This window comes from Diaphorina citri, unplaced genomic scaffold (assembly GCF_000475195.1).
Source record: "Diaphorina citri unplaced genomic scaffold, Diaci psyllid genome assembly version 1.1 scaffold2556, whole genome shotgun sequence".
NCBI classification, from domain to species: Eukaryota; Metazoa; Arthropoda; class Insecta; order Hemiptera; family Psyllidae; genus Diaphorina; species Diaphorina citri.
In genome coordinates, this window is record NW_007379976.1 from 1 (window position 1) to 11,345 (window position 11,345).

The 11,345-nt window shown below is 38.4% G+C and overlaps 2 protein-coding genes and 1 long non-coding RNA gene across 3 annotated transcripts in view; 1 reads left to right on the top strand and 2 right to left on the bottom strand.

Annotated features, from left to right (window-relative positions):
* Position 1: 1 nt before the first annotated feature.
* LOC113471514 lies at positions 2-568 on the bottom strand. The gene is made up of 2 exons (XR_003394185.1): positions 430-568; positions 2-59 (listed from the first exon to the last, which is right to left on the bottom strand). It is a non-coding gene; the product is annotated as an uncharacterized LOC113471514 (long non-coding RNA).
* Positions 569-1,096: 528 nt separating this feature from the next.
* Positions 1,097-11,345, top strand: part of LOC108253680 (Golgi-associated plant pathogenesis-related protein 1-like) — a 16,057-nt gene continuing 5,808 nt past the window's right edge. The window contains exon 1 of the mRNA XM_026830736.1: positions 1,097-1,577. Coding sequence (XP_026686537.1) covers positions 1,350-1,577 — 228 coding nt within the window. The 5' untranslated portion in view covers positions 1,097-1,349. The remainder of the gene's footprint in view (positions 1,578-11,345) is intronic.
* LOC108253678 (DENN domain-containing protein 1A-like) lies at positions 9,106-11,077 on the bottom strand. Its single transcript, XM_026830737.1, has 3 exons — positions 10,880-11,077; positions 9,969-10,124; positions 9,106-9,347 (listed from the first exon to the last, which is right to left on the bottom strand). Exons 1-3 carry the CDS (start codon positions 10,894-10,896, stop codon positions 9,206-9,208), a joined length of 315 nt encoding a protein of 104 aa, XP_026686538.1. The 5' UTR covers positions 10,897-11,077; the 3' UTR covers positions 9,106-9,205.

The window sequence follows — 11,345 nt, forward strand, 5'->3', positions numbered from 1 at the left end:
AGTCAGGGAGAATTGAGTCACCACTTCGGACAAATGAGGATCCGTGCATGTCACGTAGACTGAGGGGAGAAAAGATGATGATTAAATGAAAAAACAATTTTCACTGTACTACATTGCTTAAGAATCTTGCTTAGAAGGGCATAGAATTATTTTGAGAGATAAGTTAAAATTTAGTTTTGTCTGTACATTTCTTAAAATCATGAAAATTTTCGGTTATCCTTCCTGCTTAGGCATCAGAAAACATGTTGGAAAAATTTTGGTCTGTCAGTTTATCTATCTGTAACAATGACAGACCTGTATTTCATCGCTTCTCACACGAAAACAGCGCGACCGAAATTGAATCTTCACTTTCCACCGTGATTCATAATGGCGGCTTTTCAAAGCTCATGAGTATAGGGTGTAGGTACCTAATGATTAGGTTTGTCGTACCTTCTGTTTTCTGAGACTTGACCACTTGATAGTCGGATCGCACTGAGCGGATGGTCGTGTAGATTTTCTGCACGAATTCAAAGTCCTGCTCCAAAGGTAAACTCCTGTGTATATCGTATACTTCCTGGAAAAGAGAAATAAAACCAAACAAGCAATCGATAAACAGTATATTCGAAATGAAAATAGAATAATATACCTTGTTTAACCTGCTCGAATGAGACTAAAAAAAGTCGCTTTACCCCAGCAGTCTAAACAAGGTCTCGTTTATTGAATAGAGACTAACCCAAGAGTAAACTAAGATGTCATTTATGAACATTGGTTGTTGTTTATGAACAGAGTTAGGCTAAGCTAGGCTTGCTAGCGCTAGTGTTTCTACAGTTTGGCATTGATGTGTTTTTTGATTCAGGAATTTAAAATATATGCATAGAAAAAATCATTTTATTAAATTTCGTAGCAACCTTCGTAGTAGCTTAGGAGTAGGAGGCTTAGGTGCTTAGGACCTTAGGTCATTCATTCATCATATGAAATTCAGTATTTCGGCCACTATGTGTTTTTTGATTCAGGAATTTAAAATATATGCATAGAAAAAATCATTTTATTAAATTTCGTAGCAACCTTCGTAGTAGCTTAGGAGGCTTAGGTGCTTAGGACCTGAGGTCATTCATTCATCATATGAAATTCAGTATTTCGGCCACTGCCTTCTTCAACTTCGCATCCTCAAAATTATCCGTCTCAACAGTTTACAGTCTGCTAAATTATTCCACACACAGAAAGCACTTAATCACATTAATACACAGAGCACTTAATTGTATCAACACACACCTACACTTTCTCATCACCTTTACAAAAACCTTCTTTGGTCATAAAATTCCAAATTCTCATCACCCTTACCAACCTTCTTCCTCTAAAAATTCCAAAACATGCACCAAAAAACCAAGGTCACAACAACCACCACTACCACTAAAAAAACAACTAGCAGCCAGAAAGGGGCACCACCTCAGCAACAGGCACAGAAAGAACTCAAGACTATTCCTGAAGACAAGACTACAGGGGTGATAAGGGCCGCCCTGAAGGCTCACAATGAGAAGCGAGGCTTGCATGGGTGCCCCCCGCTCGGGTTCAATGAGGACTTGGCTAAACTAGCAAAGGTATTGTCATCCGGAGGTAACGAGTTCAGTCCCGTTGACCTTCTTTACGAGAAGAAGAGAAGAACACAAGTAACGTTACTTGTGCAAAAGTCACGTCCATGGAATAATGCTACCAAAGGAACTGACACAAACGAGCAGTGACCAGTGTTATTATAGGGTTAGGTTAAACGAAAGAAGGAGTTTTCACAATTAGAGCAGTGATTAGTGTTATTATAGGGTTAGGTTAAATACAAAAAGGAGCTTTTCTTTTCCACGGACGTGACTTCTGCATAATTACCCATACTCTTCACAAAAACCTTCCCCCAACCTGTGAAGAGTATAAGTTACTTGTGTTCTTCTTTTTAAGATGAATCTTCACACGGTCACGTCAGAATCTATCAGTATGTTCTTTTACGAGTTCCGTCCGCTTAGTTTTAACTACGGATTCCTTTTCGGGTGAATTACTGAGGCTGATGATATCCCATATGTTTAAAACCTGAGTAAGGGTAAAACTCCGGTAATTTTCCATTAGGTGTTCGAGCACTCATTTAGAAGGGTTAAATTCTCAGCCCTAGTTTTTCCTTATGCAAAAGTACTCACTCTAGACATTTTTTTATGCCTACCCTAGGAATGGGAAAAAAGGGGAATTTTCTTCATGTGATTCTGATGTCATATTTCTCATCAATCAAATACATAAGCCCCGGATTCAGACTGCGATACTCTTTAGTCCTAGACTGGCAGTATGAAACAAGGTCATCATCAAATCTTAAGTCGTTCCAGAAATAGGTCAACTGAATAAGGTATATTGATATATTCTATCGTCTATCCTATTCTGATGATTGAGTAAATGAAAGACTTGTAACACTGTCATACCGACAAAGTTGTGAAAAAGCTGTCTGCTTTACCACAAAGATTCATGATTTGATATTTCCTATTCTCACGGTACCTCCCTCAGGACTGGGCAGAGAAGCTGATTCAGCGAAACGCATTCGAACATCGGCCGGACAACGCGTACGGTGAGAACATCTACATGCGCGGTGGCACCAGCCCCATCACCGATGAACAAGCGGTGCAGAATGCGGTGGACAGTTGGTACAACGAAATCAAAGACTACAAACTGTTTGGCCGCGAGCCCACCATGCAGGAGCTTATGTCTGGGAGTCCCACAGGTAGGTGTTTTTATTTTTATTTCTTTAATTATTATTAGTTTTCTTTTTTTTAGGGAGGTTTGATAGAGGGAATTCTGACAACGAAAGTCTGGCAGGTTTGATAGAGGGAATTCTGACAACGAAAGTCTGGCAGGTTTGATAGAGGGAATTCTGACAACGAAAGTCTGGCAGGTTTGATAGAGGGAATTCTGACAACGAAAGTCTGGCAGGTTTGATAGAGGGAATTCTGACAACGAAAGTCTGGCAGGTTTGATAGAGGGAATTCTGACAACGAAAGTCTGGCAGGTTTGATAGAGGGAATTCTGACAACGAAAGTCTTATCGTCCCGAAATCGAAGAGAAGAGGATAAGGCGAAAGTCAGCCGTTCTGAGAACGAACCTTATCTGTCTGTGATAAAGTTCCTCCGGGCGGGAATCGGACCCGCGACCAAAAAACTTCTCCTATTTAGACACCCTTTTCTCTAAAAGCTTTTTTGATAAATAAAGCATTGAAGTTCAAAGTTAGGGGCAAAAAAGTAAAAAAATCGTGGTTCAAGTCCAAGCAAAGGTTTTAACTTGTCCTTGGCATTGGTAGAAAATGCCATCGGCACCAACCCCACCCTTGATCAAACTTCATGTAGCGCCATCGGAACTTCCATCGAGATCGTGTGACCCCGGCTTGACGGCGGTAATGTAGGAGTTCTGGGCGAGAGTGGAATCCAGAGACGACAGGAGGGAGGAGAAGATGGTGAGAGAGAAACGGGCAGCGTTCCAGATCTTGTTGCAAAAGAAGCGGTAGCCTTGCACGCGGAGGATGTCCAGGTTGATATCCCGGCCTGGGAAAAATAATTAATCAATTAGGCCACGGTTCCATGAATCAATTGGGCCAAGGTTCCATGACAGCGATTTTTAGCCTTCGTAAGGTACATACTACATAGTTAAGTAAGATACGTTAGTAAAAAATAAAAAAATAATAAAAAAAACGGCTGTTGAAAAAAGGGAATCGAAATGGGATCAGTACTTTACGAGCCCTACAGGCAACCTCGAAGTTCGCACAAATAAGGCCAATATAAATTTACCTATTATTAATAAGTAAAAAATACGTTGACCCAAATATTGCTTTCCAATTTTCATTAAAAAAATAAACCCAGTCACACATTGTTAAATTTAAATACCTATACGGGAAAAAAATAAAGTTAGGTACAAAAGAAATTCCAAATTATTTCAATACATTTTCGGCTGACGCACTCCAATTCAAGAAGTTACCTGCACACTTGACTTACCAAATCCCTAAATTAACTACGCTATAATACAACAATACAGGACGTCATGAAATGGAAATCGGCTGAAGAAACGTATTTGTCTCCTGTGGTTGGGGGAATATCATCTGAGAATTCTACCTTAGTCTGCCGTAAGAGAAGATAACGGTGTCAAGTACAGCGGACAGTTTGAAAGTGAAAGGATGATATGACACATCAGAAACAAGATCTCCACATTCAAAAAAAAAAAAAATCCTCCAAATTACGAACAGTATGAAGATCTCCACATTCAAAAGAAAATCTCCAAATTGCAAACAGTATGAAGATCTCCACAGACAAAAGAAATCCTCCAAATTAGATCTCCACATTCAAAAGAAATCTTTTTTATTAGACGAACTGCTCAACTATTGAGTTGCCAATTGACACAGTATACTAAGTCAGACACAAATGTTATAAATTACAAAGAATTAATTTGGCGATGGGATTAGTACACAAACAAAGGAGAAAGATTAAAACCCAGTACAAAGTTTAGACTGAAAACTTACTTGAATGGCAGCTTCCCCAGTAGGCGCTGTCCGAAGAAGACCATCCGGGCTACCCAGAAGAACAGGATATCATGACCCGTCTCCAGCAGCTCTCCAGGATAGAATGCATCTAGCTCTGGTGGCCAACTATTCACCTGCCGGTAATGTGGTCAGATATTTCAACGAGAATGTTCCCAATGTAGTCAAGAAATAATATGGTGGTAAAAAATCGAGACATAAGGCGGAACAAATAGGCAATAAAATAAAATTATAAGCAAACTTGTAATCCAATTTTGAAAAAAACATTCCCCTAAAGTGTGTCCAAACATAGTTGACCGGCCGACAATCGACGAGTTGAATCTATGTCGAGGCAATGTGGACCGCTCAGTCGACATCGATCGACGCGCGACGGGCGGTCGACTATGTGTCGGCACACCTTGTTCATGTTGGTATACGACCCTTCGCAAGGGGGGACAATATATATTTATATATATATATATATCAATTTTTTATTAGACGAAACTGATTGATTTCCTTGAGTAAACTTTGTTCTTCCTCTGCCGAGAGGAAGTCATTGATCACAAGCATGTTGGACAGGATGGAAGATTTGACTGCCCCATCACAATTTTCATTAAATATATGAGACTGATTACTAGATGTAGAGGATTGATGAGAATGTATGAAGGGAAATGTTTTGAATCTTCTGCAAGAATTGTAGAAACAAGAAGTTGTCACTTGGGAAATATTGTGATAGAGAGTTGAGTATAACAAAGACCTCATTGTAATACAGAGGGGAAACACCAATTTTCTTATTATAACACTTGTGTGAGAAGTCACCAACCACTGTTCTTGAAAGTTTTATTCACTAAAACACAAAAATGTTATCATCTTAGCACAAACACCTTTGTTACACAAACTTAATACACTTTCTATTGATCTGTAATAGTTTCTACAGCCAAGAACAGTGATTATATTCTCCAAGAGACTTTAAAGCTCAATTTGGCTTTGCAAATTGCACTGAAAAGTTGCTAAAACTCCAAAAAAAGCAATTTTTTATAAATATTCAAAATGTTCGCGCGAAATCTCTTTAGATAACGTCTAATTCAAATTTTCACCGCAAGAGCACGCTCGAGTAGAGTCAAAAGGCGGGTTTACACGATCACCAGGTGAGGGGGGTGCCTACTCAACGTTCAGTGATAGGTAGATAATTTTGAAAATTGCGAAAGATAATAACTAATAACATAATGACCTAACGTTCGACACATCATCATTTTAAAGACACCAAGAAAAAACGCAAGTTTTTCTAAAACCAGTGGTAACGGGCTTGCTCGCCATGCAGAAGATCCTAGGTTCAAATCCCACCATCAACACTAAACAAAAATTGTCCCTTCTTGCATACCTCATGAGGGACATGGACCTGGCCCATTGATTTGAAGGAGGGGGGGGGGGATTTGTGACTGGCTTTCTCCTAACCTGTCTTCCTTTTCCCTTCGCTATCGGGACGATAAGACCTTAGCAGTTACAGTTCCCTCTATCCCACCTCTTCGAAAAAAAAGGTCTGGAAATGCTGAGATCGACCAAGATTCAAACCCTCCTACAACCCAGCATTTCTAAATTGAACATTTATTTTGTTGTATTCTTTCTACAAATTTTCCTCTTGGCAGCATTCAATTTCTATAAGAATAGATAAACAAAAGGGGGATTTCTAGACAAGTACAGGTAGGTGGTACCTTAGTCTGACCTTGGATTTGTATGCAAACAGACGGATCACAAGGTTACGACTCTATCACATTGCAAAAGACAACTTGAATGGATGGACGAGAAAATAGGACAATGAAATGAAAGTGAAAAGATTGCAATAGACAACTTGAATGGATGGACGAGAAAATAGAAGGACAATGAAATGAAAGTGAAAAGATTACAAAAGACAACTTGAATGGATGGACGAGAAAATAGAAGGACAATGAAATGAAAGTGAAAAGATTGCAATAGACAACTTGAATGGATGGACGAGAAAATAGAAGGACAATGAAATAGTGAAAAGACAATCAATTTGCTACAGGATCTCATATGACACCCAAAGTAAGAGGTTCTTGAATGGGTTACAACGTAACTCACTAGATGACAAGACTTTTTTTCTTGGCTAATTTAGGGAAGATAACAGGAGGAACTGAAACAGGTCTTATCGTCCCAAAATCGAAGAGGGAAGGAGGACAGGAGAGGAAAAAAACAGCCGTTCTAAGAACGAACTTCATCTGTTTAGGATGAAATTTGCCCCGGGCGGAAATCGTACCCGCGACCTAGCGCTTACAAGACAGACGTGCTACCCTTCAAGCTAACTAGGCTGGCTCGGGTTTGGTTAACATGTATTCCTAGTTGTTTCATGTGTCAGTAGGTCTTTGAAATAGTTTGGGACGGTGGTCCCAATTTTTGAGGCGTACTACCTTCCAGCTTACTAGGCTGTCTATTTTTTTTTTTTTTTAAATCTAAAGGCAGCCTCTCACTATCAGGATCAGGTCTACCCAGGTGTACCTGATGAGCACACACTAGACCTGACAGATACAGCTGAAAAGGTCCGCTCGTCAGGACTACCTGATAGTCAGTGAGTGGCTGGCCTAATGAATAACTATAGTGTTCAGTCGCACCTACACTTTATACAGAGGCACCTGATGGTGTAAAGGTCATTCGATATTATGCGCAACCTCTCGCGTACTAGCAAGTATTGTAATCGAGACCTCTTCCTATGCAGCCAATAGTAGGACCTTAACTAGTAAGCAATAGGCATACTGGCATTGTAATTTACCGAGTACCTACATATGTACCTAATGTACTATTCAGATTATTTACTCACAACGATTATCATAAATACAGGATGGGCCTGGTGCTACGTAATCGTACATAGCTTAACTATCCTAAACGTGATGAGTTGTGTATCTCTCTCTCCCAGGATTTTCCTACATCAGCGATTTATTTATGGTATCTGAAAATTACTATGCCAAACAACCCTGTATGGAGTGTTTGGTCAAATCAAACATGAACTATCTAAATTTTATCAGTAGGACAAAAGCGTTGCCTCTGTGAGATGCTATACACTACCTTGGCAAAGTGTGGCATTACAACACTCTTAATAGAAAAAAACTTAATGCCTAAAAAAAGCGTGAAATGAATGAATATCAGACAAGAAAAAGTCTATTCCGGAGATAAAAAAATCAATAGGGAGTACTCACGTTTTCTGGAATACTTGGTAACTGGTACTGGTTGGGTGCTTGACATGTGTACTCCTGGAAACAAGACGGATAAGAGAAAATAAATACATGAAAAGAAAAATAGTGAAATGAAGTGAAAAAAATAAAGAAAGACAAATAAATATCTAGGTACTTAAAAGAAGGTAATGAGTATGTGAATGTTCTTCACAAACGCCGCGCCGCTGCTCGACTAATTCGCTGTGCTAAATTTTATCAACTGAATTCGACTCGAACCCGCAATCTCTCGATCCGAAGTCCATAACCACTTCTCAAATGAGGTTGGTGATAAGGCCAAAAAAAAATGCTGCAGTGAGCACCAAAGTTGTGACATAATAACACAAAGAAATTGCATTTACATTTACATTTACAAAAGTTGAGAGAGAGCTAACCCAAGAGTCGAGAGAGAAAGATAGCCCAAAAGTCGAGAGAAAGAGCTAGCAAATTTGGTATATGGGTCGAAATCTCTGCTAGTTTAGTGAGGGTTAGGTAGCGCGCAAAAATGACTGGCAAATGACTATATTGTTCGAAATGTCTAGCTAAAGGTGCGTCTCATCCACTCGGATTTGGATTTTGGCCTTGGATTCTGTCATTTTTTTTTTTTCCTCTTTTGCTCCAGTCCCTTTTTTCGTTATAAGCTCCCAAACAATCACTCCAAAAGCCAAATTCCAGATGTACTTTAAAGACAAACCAAAATAAGAAATTAAGTCTTCACTTGACTAAAAACACAACTTTATTGGTAGAAAGGAGTCAAACCAAAAGACAAAAGGGCTAGCTTTCCTCTACTTCTTCCCACAGGTGTATCCCATCGTACTGGAGATACCATCCGCTAAGTGAATCAGGTCAAAATTCCAAAGATTCCTGATTAGACACATGGCCTGTTGTTATTTGACTTAGAAGCATGTGTCGTGTATCATTGTAAATAAAATGTATGAATTGAATTGACCTCTCATGCAAAAGGCATGTACCTTGTACACTATGCTACAGTCTACAGAGCATCTAGATTCTAGATGAAAGGTAATTTTAAAAGATATCTACCCAATTAAAAAAATAAGATACCTAGGACCCATGTAAATGAGACAACAATTCAACAATATTGAAATTTAGCAAATAACATTTCAACAGATCTCAACAGAAACTTCAATCAACTACACTTTTTCAGTTTAGTCTGAACTGCAAACTTACTTTTCAAGCTTACAAGGGAGGTCACAATCACTCCTTGCAAGCCCTAGGTAGCGGGTTCAATTTCTACCTGGGCCAAACTCTATCCTAAACATAAACACTTGAACAGACTTTCTTCTATCCTGCTCTCTTCAATTTCAGGATGATAAAACCTCCATTGTTAAAGTTTCCTCTATCAAACCTCTTTGAAAAAGAAAAAAAAATGTAAGAAGTGTACACCATACAACCACCACCAAGCACTAGTGTTCTAATGTTTTAAATAAAGGGAATATTGAAAATAGTACTTTTTTCTAACTCACTTGTAAAAGGATTCATGCCATGGAAGTAAGCTGATAATCACCATGGACGTATCGGACTTGGGATCATGCCGGCAATACCCAAAGGTAAACTTGGAGTCCAAGTCTGTTAATACAAATGAGTAGTACTCGACACTTGTGCTGAAACAAAAGAGAAACAGTATAGGGTAATGAGAAATAAGTAAGTAGTTATTTAATTAAGTCAGTTTTTTTTTTATTTTTTTTTCACCACCCTTATTTTGTAGCAATGAAATAACTGCTACATTAGACTCATGTTGTCTGTGTTAGAGGAATGTTAGAGGGAAAAATAGTCTATCTACTTATAATACAGAGATGAGACAAACAAGTTCCTTTATCATAGTGATAAATTCTTACGGTAATGTGACTAAATTCTGAAATGAATCAGGTCAAAATTCCAAAGATTCCTGATTAGGATTCTGACACATGGCCTGTTGTTATTTGACTTAGAAGCATGTGTCGTAGGAGGGTCACGTGTATCATTGTAAATAAAATGTATGAATTGAATTGACCTCTCATGTATAAGGCATGCACCTTGTACACTATGCTACAGTCTACAGAGCATCTAGATGAAAGGTAATTTTAAAAGATATCTACCCAATTTGAAAAATAAGATACATAGGACCCAAGTAAATGAGACAACAATTCAACAATATTGAAATTTAGCAAATAAAATTTCAACAGATCTCAACAGAAACTTCAATCAACTACACTTTTTCAGTTTAGTCTGAACTGCAAACTTACTTTTCAAGCTTACAAGGGTAGGCAAATTTGGGCACATTTTTCAAAACCGACTCATCCTTGTATGAGCCTGGGAACTTCTGTAGAACCCATGCTGGTTCTTTGCCTTGGGGTCGGGCAACTTCACAGAAACACTCAAAGAGATGTTTCACATTGTCCCTGGAAAAAAATAAATCCATTAATCAAGGGAGTAGCCTTCATAGCACCCAAGCTTGAGCTGAATTCCTCAAAGTATCTTAATTACTTTGCACTATACATTTGCAATCACAACAGCTATTATGTTGGTTATGCAAGGTTCTTAAAGGTTTTCTTGTGTAGCATTAAGTCTTTCACAAAATGTGAAAGGCCCAGTGCAAAAGATTTTTTCTCCATAATATCTTATTTCTAATTTCCTACCAACAAGAATTGGGTATACATTTCTCTCCATCTTCAGGAGCTATTTAAACAGCATCAAGGACCATCAGTAAAGGTATGTATGTGTTTACACAACAATAAACTGTCATATTACAACATACAAACACCAGGTGTCTGATTTATTTCACACATGCATCATTCAATAGATTACAACATAGGTGCTTGATAAAGAACCAGATCATCATTATCACAAACACAGGAAGTTGAACATTTTACACTCATCAGGATGAATACAAAGCAAGGAGAGAGTTCAGAATAGATCTCAATATATCACTTCCTGTGAGATGAACACATCAAGGACCCCCCGTACCTTGGTACCGTTTAACACCTGTTTGGAGCATGCTATCTAGCCATAACGCACGTACAAAGACCAGACCTCTCTGTGTAGAGAAGAGAGCAATCTGCTCATTCTACTAATCTGCTCTGGCAAAAACTAGACAGGGAAATGATAGCACAGGAGATTAGTGTACACAGGACCTAAGAAGGGAGGTTTATGTTACCTTAGACGAGATCCCATATTTGCTAGAGATTTACACGGATCCAACTGATGAGTACATTGGAAGAACGGCTACCTGGCTACACACTGAAGAACCTTTGGAACCTTTTAGATACCCAGATATTAAAAATCAGACAGTAAAATCTTTTGATTAAACTCTTCAAAATTTTTGATAACGAAACAACAAAAATACAAAAGTGTTTATTTTCCGTATCGTAAACACCTCCCCTCGCGTGTTCTATTGATCAGCTGACTCATCGAATCTCGCGCGTTATCGGTGCAGTTGAACGTTCAAAATACTTCCACAACTTTCATTTCGATGAGGTGAGATACCTACGCGTTTTTTTTTTTTTTTTTTTTTTTTATTTATATTTTTGTTTTTGTTTTTTTTTTTTTTTTTTTTTTTTTTTTTTTTTTCCCCCTTAAAATTTTTTAAAAAATCCTTTCCCCCCTTTTACTTTCTTGCGGGC